At 40.0% G+C, this 16031-nt stretch overlaps 1 protein-coding gene across 1 annotated transcript in view; it reads right to left on the bottom strand.

The window, feature by feature from the left end:
• Positions 1-12027, bottom strand: part of dscamb (Down syndrome cell adhesion molecule b) — a 93284-nt gene extending 81257 nt beyond the window's left edge. The window contains exons 1-3 of the mRNA XM_061073275.1: positions 12015-12027; positions 10762-11079; positions 9543-9689 (exon numbers count right to left, since the gene is read on the bottom strand). Of these exons, the coding sequence (XP_060929258.1) occupies positions 9543-9645 (103 nt within the window). The 5' untranslated portion in view covers positions 9646-9689; positions 10762-11079; positions 12015-12027. The remainder of the gene's footprint in view (positions 1-9542; positions 9690-10761; positions 11080-12014) is intronic.
• Between the last annotated feature and the right edge of the window lie 4004 nt (positions 12028-16031).

Here is a 16031-nt window from a genome sequence, read left to right as displayed (position 1 = left end):
TAACACTTGATGGTGGGGGGGCCTAACGCTTGGTGCCTGCAGCTTGTTTGCCTGCAGCGTTGATTGAAAGTTGCGCTTTTCTATACTGCTACTGCACACAATGAAAGCAAAGCAAAGCAATGGAACCACAATGCAGTTTGGCAATCATTATCCCTTTTCCTTCCCTGACATTCAGTGAATTAGAATCTGCCTGTGGACTCATTAATTAAATTGACTATGTGAAAAACATAGAAAAGATGAGACGTTTCCCGAGTGCCTGTCTTCAGTGCCTCTCATTTGCGTCCCTACAGGTTGAAACTCAAACTGATGGAGTTCACTATCATCAAGAAAACAATCAGCTCCAAAACAACACAAACACAAACTTTAAATAAGCATAAAACACAAGAGAAAGTTTTATCAAGTAAAGCTGGTCTGAACAAATTGGAAAATGTCTGACATCAGAGCAAAAAGGATCAACATTAGCAGAGCATTTGAATTATGGAGGTTCCTTCATTTGGTTTTGGGGATTGAAATCGACCTTGATACGATACAATATTATGCTTATGAATATTCTTCAAAATGAAGTCATGTATAGCCAAACACAAAAATCTGTTGATGTAAAGTTCCAAAAAAAACCTCACTCTATAGATCCATATATTGTTTTGTGGTAAAAGCACTCAATTAGATCTCTGCTCCTGACTCCTCTTGTCTGGCAGGTGCCCTAAAACCATGATCATGTCTAATCAGGGATACGAATACTCAGCGTGGGGCCACGGGCACCAAGGCTCTGTGTGAAAGTTTAAAGAAGCTCAATGTGATTTACTGTATTTTTCCAGATTAACCACCCTGGGAGCAGAATAAGACCACGTATTAATCCTTGATTAGATGGAGAATAGGTCAGCTGAGTGATTTGAGTTATTAAGTGCCTTTTTTCTCTAATCAGTCGCATTTAAGATGGGATCAGACACTGTTGTATCATGGGGTGTGACTGTGCCAGCAGTGTGTCTCCATTTCCCCCAGCACTTGAGCTATGAACATATGGGCAGGTTCCTCTGTGAACCGTGCCACCTGTCACTAACACATGCACTCATACAGGAGACGCAGGGAGTTTGCAACGACACAGCCATCGTCCCACATCCAGGAGAGTTTATAAACAGAAATTAATTGCTTGTTCCGGCTGTAATTAGCTCACGCCATGCTTATTACTAATCTGTGTCTTGGCAAGACGCCAGGCAAGTTCTGGCCCGGCTCCAGTCCATTTTCAACACTGTGTTGTTCAACAGTAATCCATAAGCTCTGGCAGGATGGACCAGTTCCACCAACCGAGCCTCACTCAACTATACACAAATAATTCCAACTTTTCTATAAACAAATCTCCATTCACCTATTACTGTATTTCACTGTCTATAAAGGTATACTGCTGGAATGTTTTGATTCCATAGAAAACTACATTGGCACTCAGAGAGCACTTAGCTCTGCCAAGGCCAAACAGTCCAGAAAACTACATTAAAATTCACTAGATTCCGTTTTTTATTTGGATCTGCACCAAATGGCACAAACTCATATTTATCAGTCCACTAACCATGCCTGAATTTTTTTCATCAAGTTCAAGGAAACATTTTATGAGAAATTAATGAAAATATTGAAAAACGTTCTTTTTCACAATGTTGAAGAAAGCTGAATTTTTTTTTTCTTAATCCAGATCCTTACCAATTTTCATGTGATCTATACTGACCAGTGAGACCACACCCCAAGTTTTTGAGGTAATCCGTCAAGTAGTTTTTGCGACAGACAAACGAATAGAGGAGAAAACATAACCTCCTGTTTAGCTGGAGGTAAAAATCTACACAATATGGTTAAACTAAATATAGCCTTAATATTGTAACATTTGTTTGATAGGATTTCATATGCGTGACGACACTAGGATCCATGAAATGTAAAAAACTAGGCCATTGCGGTGTAATGACAACACACTCGACCAAAGCGCTGCTTATTTACGCTTCTGTCTTCCATCCAAGTTGAAAACAAAGGGGCTTCCCCATCACAGAACGCCAAATTGCCTATTAAAGATGAGAGCATGTTCAGTCTCCCAGTGCGCCCAGCCATCACCACCCTCATCATTCCCTGCCTAAACAGCCTAATGGCTGCCATATTGCCACAGTTTATTAGTAAACACTGATGGAAGGGTGCCCGCCTCAACAGTTGTTGATTTTGTCTATCCGTATGGAGTATCAGCTGGTAATCACAGCCGCAGTGCCAACATGTTGTCTGCTGCTCAGTCTCCCGTCACTAAATAGATTGCTTTATTGTTTTATGTCCATAGTGATTAGGATGTCAGTAGATGGCTTAATATAGCACATAAACATAAAACATAAAGCACATTTGAGAGCAGAGAACAGCCTTTCTGCTTGTATTCCTCCTCTCCTCTGCTTTTCTGGATGTATTAAAAAAGAGAATGTAAAAGTGAGGAGGAGTTCTAATTTACATTGTTTTTTTGGCACAAATTACGAGTCTGTGTCTGAGCCTGAGCTTGAGAAGGACACTCTGAAGATGACCTTAGTTTTAAGATGCTTTTGGGAAGCCCAGTCCAAGATCGATATCCCTCCATCTCTGTCTCAGTAGCCTTTCTATCGATCCTTATCAAATATGTATCACGTCCTCAAGCCTTCACCGCAGCTAAGATGGAGACTTCAAACAGACACGGCTCAAACAGAAAGTCAGAGGAGCTGCCTGGCTTTCTTCTTTTCGAAATGGCAATCCTCATAGATGTGGGAAGATGTGAAACAAATGTAAAAAGACTAAAACTGAGAGCTGCACCATCCCGAGAAGTCACAATCTGATATGAGAGCTTTAAAATAGAGAAAAAGAAATGTAATCACTGCTATTTAAAAAGCTGTGACATCAAAGCTTTCAGAATAACACCAAATGAATGCTGTCCTAAAGCGCGCTCAAGACAGTGGGTTAAGTCTTGTACAAAGGCAACAGTGAGACATGCACACAATGCATAAAGAAAACACAACCCCCCTTCACACACAACTATCTCTGCTCTAGCCTCCCTTCTTACTAAAAGGGTCGTGTCTCATCCTCTTCCAATTCCCCAAACTCCCCTTCACACAGCACTTGTATGTTGCAAATGCACAAAATGCATCCTTCAGCTCATGTTCCCATAATTCTCTGTGGCAGCAGCGTGATTAATGCACACAACTATTGATTTTTTTTTTCTTTGCTCTTTTTTTTTATATTTCTTTCACGATGCCACTCCCCCATAACCCGGCCTCAACCCCAAATACTTCCTACTTGACAGCATCACATGTTGCCCACTGTCACTCACACGTGTATATATATATACTGTACTAAGACTGCGACACACAACACAGTAACACATCTTTATACAAACGCACATGATGGTGCAAACAATAAATACCCCCATTTCCCTGCATGCTTCCAGGCAGCTGTGTGCGAGTGGACTGGGAAAAGGGGTGCAGTGAAAGACAAGGGTCAGCATTTCACTAACTGCTGATGTGTGTGGGAGGAGGGGGGGAGCAAAATGATAGGCTGTGTTGTTTTCTGCAGGATGGGTGGAGTAGCATGCAACGCAAAAAAAAAAAACACACATCCATGCATCCACAAACTGTATGGCATATTTGCATGCATGCAAACATGTACATGTTAATACCTAGAACTTCCTCTGAAGTGATATGCGGTTGCATGCAGGGATCATGAACGACTGTTTGAGCCGTGACCTACTTGCCAGCCCCCTAACAACAAGATCAACAAACCGTGTTTGGTGAGAAAGACAGACAGAAATCTGGAGAGAGATGCAGAATGAGACGCGGGAGGAAAGGGGAAGGAGGGAGGACAGTAGGAAAGAAAAGAAAAGACAAAAGAGAGAAGACAGAGGGAGACTGTGTGTCTAATGCAATGCAGTCCCTTGTTTACCAAAGAAAAAGTCTCGCCCACTCTCCTCCTCTCTACCTCTCAAATCCCCTCCGTTTTATTCTCTTCTTTCTCCAACTCTCTCTCCTCTAATCTTCCCTCTCCTCATTTCTTTGCATCTTTCTTCCCCCCCGAGCTCATTTCTACCGCCATGCCCTCTTTTCAAGGTTGGTCTGACTTTGGGTGTGTTGAATTTACAGCCCCCATCTCCGCCTGCCGCTCGGTGCCCTCACTGTCAATCTCGGTGAAAAATGAAGGTGGTGGCACATCAGTGGCATGATAAATTCCTGCTGAGCATTGATCCTGTACACCAAACACCTACAGTAGCCCCTTTGAAGACGCTCTTAACATTCCCACGACTGAGGTGGTGGCTGGTAAAGACTGTGATTCTATTAGCAAGCAAACTGTTTAATTAGCCTCTATAAGCACTCACAAGAACCCATGAGAGAAGAGTGAGCAGAATGCAAGCGTGCCGAGGCACTTTCATCGTTTAAATGCTAAACGCACAGTTGGAAGGAAGTTGACGTGAATGTGACTGAAAGATGTAACTGGAGATGGTTTCACTGATACTGTGAGTGTTGGATGGACTTATTTGCATAAACCAAATAAAAAAGACAGCATTTTCCACGCAGTAGGAAATTGACTGGGGCACTGTGCCAAGGAGGTTATGCAATGAGAGGTGGAAAGAAGAGAAAAGAGGAGAAGGAGATATGAAAGGAAACATAAGTGAGCATAAAAGAGGAGAAACTTAGATTCTGTATTGTCTTTAATATAAGTCTAATACTGTTGTAATACTGTAATCTGATACTGTTGTTAAAAACAAATACGACAAAACATATCCCATCTACCATCAAGTATTTCCTTTTTTTGGCTCAACAAAAAACTAGGGCTGCAACTAAAGATTATAATCCCTATCAATTATCAAAACAATTAAAAATTTGTTGTCTATAAAATATCAACAAAAAAAAGGATTATGAGTAATAGAACAATTTGAATCGGTAGAGTAATGTTTTCAAATGTATACCTATACCTATATAAGTAGTATTATTACATCATCCAATTATTATTATTGGATAATCAAAATAATTGGCAATTCGTTTTCTGTGGATTGACTGATCAGTTTATTGATTTGCTATTGCAGATCTGAAAAGAACAAATTAAATACCTGGCAAATCAAATATGCATACAACAATACTAACATAAATATCCTGAATAGTGATGAAGCCTGTATAGTAAATATTGATAAAATGTATATTGTCTCATATCATAATAATAACAATGATTATATGTTACAATATATGGACTCCTCTCTCTCCACTGGCCTCACACTGAGTCTGAGTCTAATGACAGAATAAAGCTCCTCATCCTCCATCTCGGGTCAAATCTCCAGCCTGGAGAGATGAGAGGCCAGCATGTTTGTTCCAAGGAGGAAAACCTATCTCTCCAAGAGAGAGGAAACCTCTCTACAGCATTCCTCTTTTTTCCTCAGTTTTATTCTATTCATTGTACCTCAGCTCTCCTCACCTTTGCCCTCTCTTCCCTGTCCTTCTACAGTCTGTCCATCTGACCTGCACTTCCTTATCTGTAGCTGTGTCATGACTCCTTCTGGATGAGTTGGTTACATTAGCCTAGGTACAGTTTGGGTCTTTTCTTTTTTTCGTGAAAGCTATAATTTATGTATTTAATATAATTTTCTGTGGATTGTTTGCGAAAGCACTAATCAGAAATGCCTAGACGAATTATGCCCTAAACATGTATTTTACTGTTAACTGTATATATATTATATAAAGATGTGAATAATCCTCAGTTCTGAGTAATGTGTTTAATTATGACTATATCTCACCCTGTATTAAGTTTAACATAACCAAACTGTGGTTAGTAACATTAAACATCTTGTACTTTATGCCTACATGATAAACAGGATCATTGAGCTTCTGCTACAGTCACAAAATCGAATCTGTGTTATTCGCATAATCCATTTCAAAATTATATTGGATGCTAATGTTGACACATGCATAAAAAGCTGAGAAAGACGCTGTGGGTATCATTTGTTACAGGGATGGTGTTGACTCTACGCTAACGCTTCTATATCTGTAAAACATGTGAAAAGTCAACAAGTACTTTCTGTGTGTAGAAGAAGAATCCAATTGTACAAGCTAGGTGCAGATGAAAGTATTCAGCACCTTATTCTGCTCCATGTGATGGAGCAGAATTAACACAGAGCATTGGGGGGAAATCTTATGGCGAGCAGGCACTGAATTTTATCCTTTAATTGCCTCAAATACATGCATGCTTCTTAAGGCGAGCACAAGGTCTCGGTGACAACACGTTGTTTGCAGCTCATTCACTGGTTCGGCTGAAGCTCTTGTCTGCATCCAAGGCTGCCCAGCTCATTACGCTCACTGGCATCATGAATGATGAGGGGCAAAAGATAACTGGGAAAAAACACAAAAAACACACCATCCCAGCTCCGTCCCCTTTTCAAGACCATGGCAACTTCACATGCAAACACGGGAGCATGTAAAAAAACAAAAACACTCCATAGACATAAACATGTGCACACTCAAAAAACAAAAGGTGCATGTGATAACACTGATGCCTTGAATCAAAGGTTCACCATATAAAATCCTGGTAGCAACACAGATGGACACAGCTCCGCTACTCATCTCCGCCCCCTCTCTACTTTCGCGCTTTCTCTTTTTTATTTTATTGGCTCTTTCATCTCTCTATTAGCTCTGTCAATTGTTTATCAAAAGCAGCGCGGAGGAGATCGGAGCCGGGCATTTCAAAGCTCATGCTGTGAGACCCATTTTAAAATTCATGACGGGTTAATGGTATGTTAGTGGCAACATTAGGACCCAGCGAGCTGGCGTGGCGCTCATTCACATTGAAAGCAGACCGCTTCAAATGACTACTAAGCAGTCCTCGTTCGGAGAGGTAATTCATATTGTAATTAACTTTTCAATCACAGCTGATTAATTAGGACAGGCCCCAGTCTGTAATTATGCATCTATTTTTGACCCACATGAGAATCGCTAGATATTCAAAGATTCTGCAGCTCTGATTTCAGCCACTTTCCTCTCAACATGCAACTTACTGATATTTGAAAACACATTAACACAGGGAAATATTTAAGTCATACTCAGTTGTAGCTGCCTTTAGTCAGGTATTCAGTTTAGGTTTCTTAAATACATTTTGAATGAATTTTAACTTTAAAATGCTTTCTGTTAATTAAGATGAAAATAATTGAGTCTAAAGCGACTTGTCTTACATTTCCATAGGGGAACTATTAATTTGCATGTTGCTCTGAGTTTATATTGTTTGCGAGACCCTATGCAAGCAAATCCCTGTTTAAATTCAAGAAGGTACGGATTAACCGAAGATTTGAAAAGTTTGGAGGTTTCTTTTTCATTCATATATGTGAATTTGAATTCTTGTTGCTGAATTAGATAAACTACATTTTCTGATGAGAGTTTGGTTGATTAGTAACTCTATTGGAATGATCTGTATTTATTAGCCTTATTTCATGTTTTCATATTTTCTTTTTTTTGTCCTGATGGTATTTTGAAGGCATGTTTAATGTAAATACACACCCAAAAAAAATGAATGCTGTGTTCTAGTGTTTCAACTGGAGGAGAGCTACACAAGCCGTGGTCAAAGGTTTTATTTGTTTTAGAAAATCTAATTGAGAGACATCACCAACCTGAATTTTTTACCACGAACAACATCATCTTGGTTATTTGTTTTCGCTGTGAGAGAAAAAATCTCGAGCCCCAAATGTTCCTCCTCATATTCTGATGCACAACACAAAGGCAGGGAAATGCGGTTGATGGTACCTTTCCCAACAAAGACCTGAGATTAATAATTCAGTGTGGCTGTGGGATAGCTATATTTTGTGTCCACAGAGACCAAGTCCTCTTTCATTAAAAACTGGGGAAAAAAAAGAGAACAGAGAACAGGGTCTGGAGAAGGAGTCGGAGAACAAGGCTGGGTCAAACTGCACCCGGTAGCCGTTGTCAGGCCCTGTCCGTATCCTTGTGGTCTCTCCTGATTTCCTGCTCATGCAAAAACATGCGAGTGCAAACACACTCACGCGCACATCCTTCTAGCCCGCGCTCCTAGAGTAAACATACCCTCTCCATAACAGTGCGAAGTGAATCCGCTCATGCATCAGAATCTACCATCAAATATTTATCATGGAGCAGCAGTGATTTTGACCGTGTGCTCATGCTTTTGACAGCACTCGCCTGCTGCAATACTTATTGGAGTAAACACGGACAATCCAATATCGTTGTTCTTTTGAACGCTTGCGAAAGAACTCTGAAGAACACAGAGCATACGGTACAATCCATCAAAGACTCACTGCATATTGTATAGGCTGTCAGACCTGCTAGATGAAAAGGATGGACGTCATCGCAGACAAGACAATAAGAGCCGATTTAAGAAATGACTGGCAATGACTGGTTTTTCAATATTAAAGGAAAACACATATTTATTTAAAATAAATTCTCCTTTTATGAAAATCTGGTTTTGAAAACACACACACCCATATCTTTTTATTTTACTGCATCACTTAGATTTTGACTAACTTGACCAACATTATGATAAAGACGTAGGGGAAATATGTTTTAGCATTTGATCCTCATAATGTGTGATTTGTTTTCAGCCTCAAATGAAATAAACATCATCTCTGAGTGGTGTCTACATGATTCATTCCATTTCATTTACAGAATGTAATCATATCTGCATGCTGCGTATTTGCCCGCTCCCCGTGACATTAAGCAGCGTCTTCAACCAGCCGCTCGCAGCGAGTAACTTGAGTAACCTGGAGTAAATAAGTCGCTGGCATGGATCAGAAGACAGATCTTCACGCTTGAGCAGGCGCATTTAAAATGCCACCAAAACACCGTCCCAGATTCTGCCCTCAGTCAAATGACATCAAGTGCTCACTTACAAGTCCCTGAACGCCCCAGTATGAAGCTAAATCAGCCAGCGGGCAGTACATGGAGCAATCAAAGAGATAAGCATCCCATTTAACTTGAGTAAAAATCCAGCCCCCAGAACGTTTGGGCGTCTTGCGTTATCATGCTATAACGCTGGATTCAGACAAGGAGGGTAACTAGGTCAATGATGCTACGTAAACTGTTCCACTTTACCCCTTGCTGGACTGAAAATGGAGTCGGCTGAGGTGGAGTGCGTACAGGAGAGAGAAAGAGAGAGAGTGGCTCCGTGATTCAACGTGACAGTCATCAACATCCTTTGGCTATAGTGAGAGGACAGGGCTGCACGGATGAGCCGCAGAGCCCCAGTAATGGCAGCCGACGACAGCAAACAGGTAAGAAGATGACTCACAGCAAAACAGAACAAAGTGTCCAAAGAGCAGTGAGCAGAGCCGAGCAGGGAGGGGGCTTCGATAAACAGACAAAAGAAAGGAACACACCTCTCACTCATCTCACAACGCCTCACTCTGTGCTCTTTAATCACTAAAATACAGCACCTCGTACAAAGTTCCAAATATATCGGCCATTTGAACATTAACGAACATTTAATTGGTTGTGTCACTTGGTTACAGATTTAGCAGTAAATATTCCCAGTTCTACTGAAGACAAATGTTTAAATCGTCTTACCTGAGTTGAGTGAAACTGTGTCTTTCTCCCATGATACAACAGTGACGTAGGCCTCGACAGAAGCAGGGATAATGCACTTGAAGACGGCTACACTGCCTCTCATAGCCTTCTGGTCAGCCACTCTGACCGTGTAGGGTTCCCGTGATACTGTAGAGCAGGAAAAAGCATAAACAGGTGATTTGTATTATTCAAAATAAATATATTGTGTTATATATATATAAGTTTGTTTCTCCCTCTTTATTTTGGGGAGATTTGGTCCAATGGAACAAAGTCAAGTAGGAAAACTTGCCCTTGAGCTCATATCTATAAATCGATTCTGCAAGTGAATCTGCAGAAAATGTAGGTGAGGGATACGATTTTGGTGCCGGAAGCCTTCTGGTTTCTGTTCCTAGTTTGACCAATCAGGTTTGAGCAGTCTGTAGTCACCCACACAGGTAAACAGTCAGGGTGGAGAGCAAAAGATGTGGAACACATTGACCGAAATGCTTCGGCTATCCAGTGTTAATTGATCAGCATTCATATACAGATGGCTGTGAATATAGATTAGCTAAAATATGATCTGGACCTAAAACACCTTTCCACTCATGTGATAACAAGTCAAACTGTAAATGTTGTACGGGAATTAGAAGATGGAGGCTTGGCTCAGATATCCGCTGTCTACACCGTTAAGCCCTAAAATATTGGCCGTGGCCACCGGAGGCTATTTGTTGTAAGACGTCAGCTCATGGACTCAGAGATTGCCCTTGAGCAAACAGGATCTTTACCTGAGCCAAGGGGCAAGGTCTTTTTCCTCATTCTTTATCAACATTTCAAAATTTTCTTTCAACGGTATCTTTAGCAAGACTCTAAATACTCTAATACCCACGAGGGATGGCAGCATTGCTATTGATTGAGAGTCAGAGGCATAAGTCAAAGTGGTTAGTTTAGCCATTCTTGTTGAATGCACTTATTGTAAGTAGCTTTGGATAAAAGCGTCAGCTAAATGATATGTAATGTGATGTAATTCTTTCCAATCACTGCTGTGCTTTTGCACTTTGCCTAGGATACATAGTTTAATATGATTTTGGAAAAAAGATATGAATTAATTTGTAAGACTTCCATATCTTCTTCTACAGTTCATATAAATATTTTCCTCTGGCTCTTACCACAGCTAATACTTCTACACCTGTTATTTCTCTCAGCACTACCTGCCGACTTAAGCTTCCCTCTGTAGACTCACCAGCTTTGATGTGGACATCCTGACTCCTGATCTTGCCAGAAGGGTTCTCGGCAGTGCAGTAGTACGTGTTGTCGTGGATCAGCTTGCTGAAACTGGACGGCAGGAAGTTGAAGATCTGGAGGGTTCCGTTAGGGTGCACGTGGCGGATGCCCGGGACATCGTAGATCTCCTCGCCGGTCGCCAGATACCAGCGCAGCGAGGCAGGCAGGGCACCACCAGCAGGACAGGGCACTGCGGTCCCCGTAGTGCTGGCAAATACTACCTCTTGCAGAGATGCATTGACAAAGTATAAGCTGGAATGTAGGTCCTCACTGAAAACTGCAAGAGAGACAAGACAAGATGTTTGCTTTTAGAACCATATATTTACACTTTATTCTGGGTTCCTGTGGTTATGAATTTGTTTGTTGGATGATGTTTTAACTCTGATTTCCTGTTGAAGTGTTGACGCAACACCTCAAATGTTCTGTCCCCTCATCTGTTTACTATTTTAGAACAGAAATGTGGCAAAATGTTGTAAAGCAAAGAAAGCATACTTTAGTATTCCTCAAAGATCATTTACTGTAAGCGTTTCTATTCGTGTTACATGATCAGTCGTTTTGGATTCAGCTCTTTGGTGCTATCCCTGGGACTTTGGGAACATTAAATTAACATAAACTACTATCAATTATGAAATAAGGTCAGCTGCCTTGATCATATTCACATCACAGTAAAGAGAATGATGTTGAATACAGTTTGTGCGGGCTCATTCTCTGGAGGAAGAGGCGAGGGTAATAAATGTCAATGTTGGACCAATTAGCTTCAAAGCAATACACAGCTGTTTAATTTGTAAGTGAAGAAGCCAACAGAGGTTTGTTTCCAATCTGAGGTTTATGTTTTTGTGTTACGGGCAAAAATAACTGTATATGCAGTATTTGTGTATCTCAGACGGGTGACGAGCCCAGAGGCTCTGCACTAAATGGCTAACAGTGGCACTAGGCAGCTGGCTTCGACCCTCCCTGGGGAGAAAACATTTTAGCACTTCATAAATTCCTAACAAGGTTTCAAATTGCAGACAATTCAACGCTTTCCTCTGCTCCAGCAGCTCTCAACCAGCAATGACACACTCCGGTGACCTGCTCATGTACATCCATGTTTGTCGGTAGAAATTAGGACCACTCATTCAAAAATGATATTAGCACACTGAAGATCCATACTGCAGCAATTTTTCTCTTACAATCATTTGTTGACATATTGGAGAGATGGTCATTGGCAACCTTTCTGAATTGCAAACAACTCTTCATTCGATGCGTGTTGCAGTCACCGGCAGATACAACGTCATAATGTGGACTGTGTGAGGGGGAAAAGCCCAAGTGATATCAGACCACATGCATTGCGATGGGACATTTTTGGAGGTAAATGTCCCTAACATTTAGACGACTGGGTAGACATCATAGACTGTGGAAGACATGGAGGCAGGAGGTGGGACCCAACATGTAAATTCCATTGCAGATATCCATTGTTTTGTTTACAGTACATCAACACCGGCGCCGTCCCTTATTGCCAAAAGCTCTCGAATCTTGTTTTCCCTACAAGTTGACATCTTCTTTGGTTTCTTACCACCTCTTTTCATTTGGAGATATTTGTATTTCAGTTATGAGCCTGTCGTGTGAAATGGAAATGTCATCTTCGTGCCCCCTCGCTGTGACATTCCAGACATTTTACTGCCGTATCCTCACATGGGCTCACTCCGACTCCGTTCTCACATACAGGAAAAATATGTTTTATTAACATGTCTGGACTTGAGTGCATGTTTGAAAGCATCATATGAAGGATTCATATTGTTTTCTTTAGGATTATCAGGTATTACTGTGCGCCACAGGTTTTAAAGTAGCAGCCATCCACACATGACATGATAGAATTCAGGAGATGATCCAATAAATAAGACCAATGATGATAACACCAGTGAGGCTATAACATGGAAACATTAATGTATTTATATATTGCAGTATCAATTATTCTAAGTTCAGACTGTAGGGCAAAAGGTTATTTTTCTTTCAACGTCCGAATTTCCCAGTCTGACCAGTCCTGATGGTCAGGGGAGGCTGTGAGAACATGGACCATGAACTAATAATCCTACTGTTTTTTACGAATCTAAGATAAGATTATTCATTAGTTATAAAAATGCGCTCTACCATATAATGTCATCTGAGTTACTACTGTAACATTTAGATAATAAATATGTATAATATATAAAGGATTCCTATAGCATATGAGCTATCATCATTAAGGCTAACGTTTGCTAGTTTAGCCTTTAGCCTGAACATTTAAGCTAGCTTAAATGTTTTAACTAGCTTAAATGTTAAGCTGTTGTTGTTGCTTAAAATCATACTGAAATGGTATTTGTGTTTGTGCCTTAACCAGCTAACAAGTTATACTCATATGATAATCAGGCTAACATGTAAAAACATTGTGTAGCAGTCCTAAAGTTAAAGAGACCAACACACACCTGCAGCTGATTTTAGCTAGCTTGCTTGCAATCCCTGTAATGGCTAACATTTAGCATTGCAGCGCCACACCTTACTCATTAAAAATATGTTAAAGCCGCTGTTATTGACCTACAATAACTCAGTTTGTAGTGAATAGACCTGCTTATAACTAACTACACTTTGGGATGTAAATGTTAAAACACATGTAACTTTGACTTGTCAGGGAATGAGGTAAGAAGCTCACCATCAGCATTACAGACTGAATCCATCCACAATCACCTGCCTTCGCCCTCTGTCTCTTTATAAATGCACATTTTATCTATGAATGATCACATTAAAACTCACTGCAGTAAAGTTCTGTTTGTTTCATAAAGGTTCAGTGTGTAAGATTTAGGTGACAGGGATCTACTGGCTGAAATTAAATATAAAATAATCCTAGTGATGTTTTCACTGGTGTGTTTAATCTAAATTGTACAAATTGTTTTCTTTACCCTAGAAAGGTCTGTTTATTTTCAAATACTTTATATTTTCATCAGTCCAAACTGGACAAACTAAACGCCTTTTGAGTTTTTACTCAAATTTTAAATAATTCTGTTGTTGCTTAAAATCATACTCAAAACAAAAAAATTATTATTGACAAAGAATTCTTCCACCTATATTTTAAAAAATTATCACAACTGTTTCCCAATGAAATAGCTAATTTGACCAAACTCCTCATGTAAAGGAGAAAATAAATATATACTGTGCTTTATCTTTGTCAATCAAGGCAAATTTTGTACATTTCATAATGAAGTCTAGATTTTTCTGTTGTTGTAAAGAGGAACTTTGGTATACACTCATATACAGCCTCTTACATTGGAAAAAAAGTTTTCAGCAATATTGAATCCTTTAAAATGGGATCAGATAGTGTGCTGGGCTCTCAGTGGGTCTGTGGCACTGGCCAAGATGAAAATAATACATCAAAGTCATATTACATTGTGATTCATTCTCTGTTTTCCAACTGGCACAGGGAGTATCAATCTTCTCAGTGCTCTGTTGATAATACAGACTGGAGCCAAAGGTGGCTCCTGTCTGCAGTAACCCCACCTGTTCATGGACGGTGCTCAAGGTTAGTGACATGGAGATGATACAGACACATTTGTACAAATAAAAAATAGTTCTTATAGTTCCTTCTTTAAAAAAAATGCAATTATAGACTGGCCCACATCAGAGATTTCAGGAAATAAAATTTGTGCACTTAGTTAATTGATACTTATTTGTTTATTGATATGTTACAGAGCTACAATAGTAACGGGCTGGAGAGACATTGATCAGAGAAGTGCGTGGTTACTTGGAAAGCTTAGATTCTGTGCAAGCATCGGAGAAATTGGATTAGGATTTATGTCATGGCTGTTTTGATATTCGTCTATTTCACATATGGAAGGTATGTGAGAGCAACTCAATTTAGACCGGCTGAGTGATAGTGTGATTGATTTAATAAAAAAAAAGGAACGGACTCTGGTGGAAGGGTGCATATCATTGTGCCCTACTCGTTTCCTAATTGACTAAACTCTGAAGACAGACCACATATATTCCAGTGGTGCAGGTACGTTGCCCTCTCAGACCTCGCAAAGAGCCCCAAGTCATGCCCCAACAAATGGCCTCGGGGCCCGACCATTTACTACATTGCCCGAGAGGAAATCGGTAATTGGCATAATTTTTCATGAGCTCAAGCGTAAAGGTGAAATAAATGACACTGTTCAATAATGCATTATATGCATCTATAATTGACTATGAATATTTCACTGGCTGGATATCTTCAGGGAGAAGGGTTGAGGGAAAGAAGCTGTTTCATTTAAAGCATTTATGTTTAGGGATCAGCAAACAAGCGAGTATGCATCTCTTTGTTCCTCTTACTCTGTTTAACTTGTTTGTCTTATTTTTATTGTTTTGGTATGCACACTTGTAAAATCATACTAACTATTCCATGACTGTAGAGACTCTAAATCATTACATATGTCTTCCAGGGTTCATAGTGGACATGAGGGCATATATACCAAAAAATGTCAAAGGAATAAATTGAAGAAACACCTTTTTAATTGATCAGTCAAACTTTATGGCAGTATAGATACCTCACAATAGCATTTATCATTAGGAGTTGTGTTTCTTGCCACCAGATAAATGTTGAGTCCACTCTTGTTTTACCTTAGTATTTGTCTCCAAACACTGACGGATATATCTGGCTATTTAGTAGCTAAATGGTCAGCTAGGTTCACCGGTTCACAGGTGTAAAATAGAATAAATCTAGTTAATAAATAACAAATACGACTTTTTTTATTAAATACAGTGAATAGGTTATATCTACCTTTCACTATAGATGGGTAGAGAAACATACTTGAGCAAAACTGTAAATACATACTGTGAGTGTTCAGACTTATCCCCGTCATTTGTACCAAAAATATAGAATTGAATGAATCTGTTTTCTTCTTCAATATTGAGATCAACCATGTTTACTCCAATTAACTGTTTTCACATCATGTTTTAAAATGGGACTCAAAGAAGCAGTTGCTGTAATGCTCCCACAGAGTTTCTGTACAATATGACTAACAATACCTGTGGTTCAGCATCGTCACAGGACTGTGATCCTTCACACAACAGAACTGATCAGCTGACAGGGTGTAACCAACCATGACAGTACGCTTTCAGACCCACTGGGGCGCTTCATTTAAGTAAACGCGCAATCAATGCCAATGTGAACAAGCAGCAGGTAAAGATAAGTTCTCTAACTACCTGGGCCTGCTGAATCACAAGGAGGACGGAGGTTCT

The sequence above is a fragment of the Limanda limanda genome, chromosome 6 (assembly GCF_963576545.1).
Source record: "Limanda limanda chromosome 6, fLimLim1.1, whole genome shotgun sequence".
Lineage (NCBI taxonomy): Eukaryota > Metazoa > Chordata > Actinopteri > Pleuronectiformes > Pleuronectidae > Limanda > Limanda limanda.
This window is presented reverse-complemented; position numbering and strand designations above follow the sequence as displayed.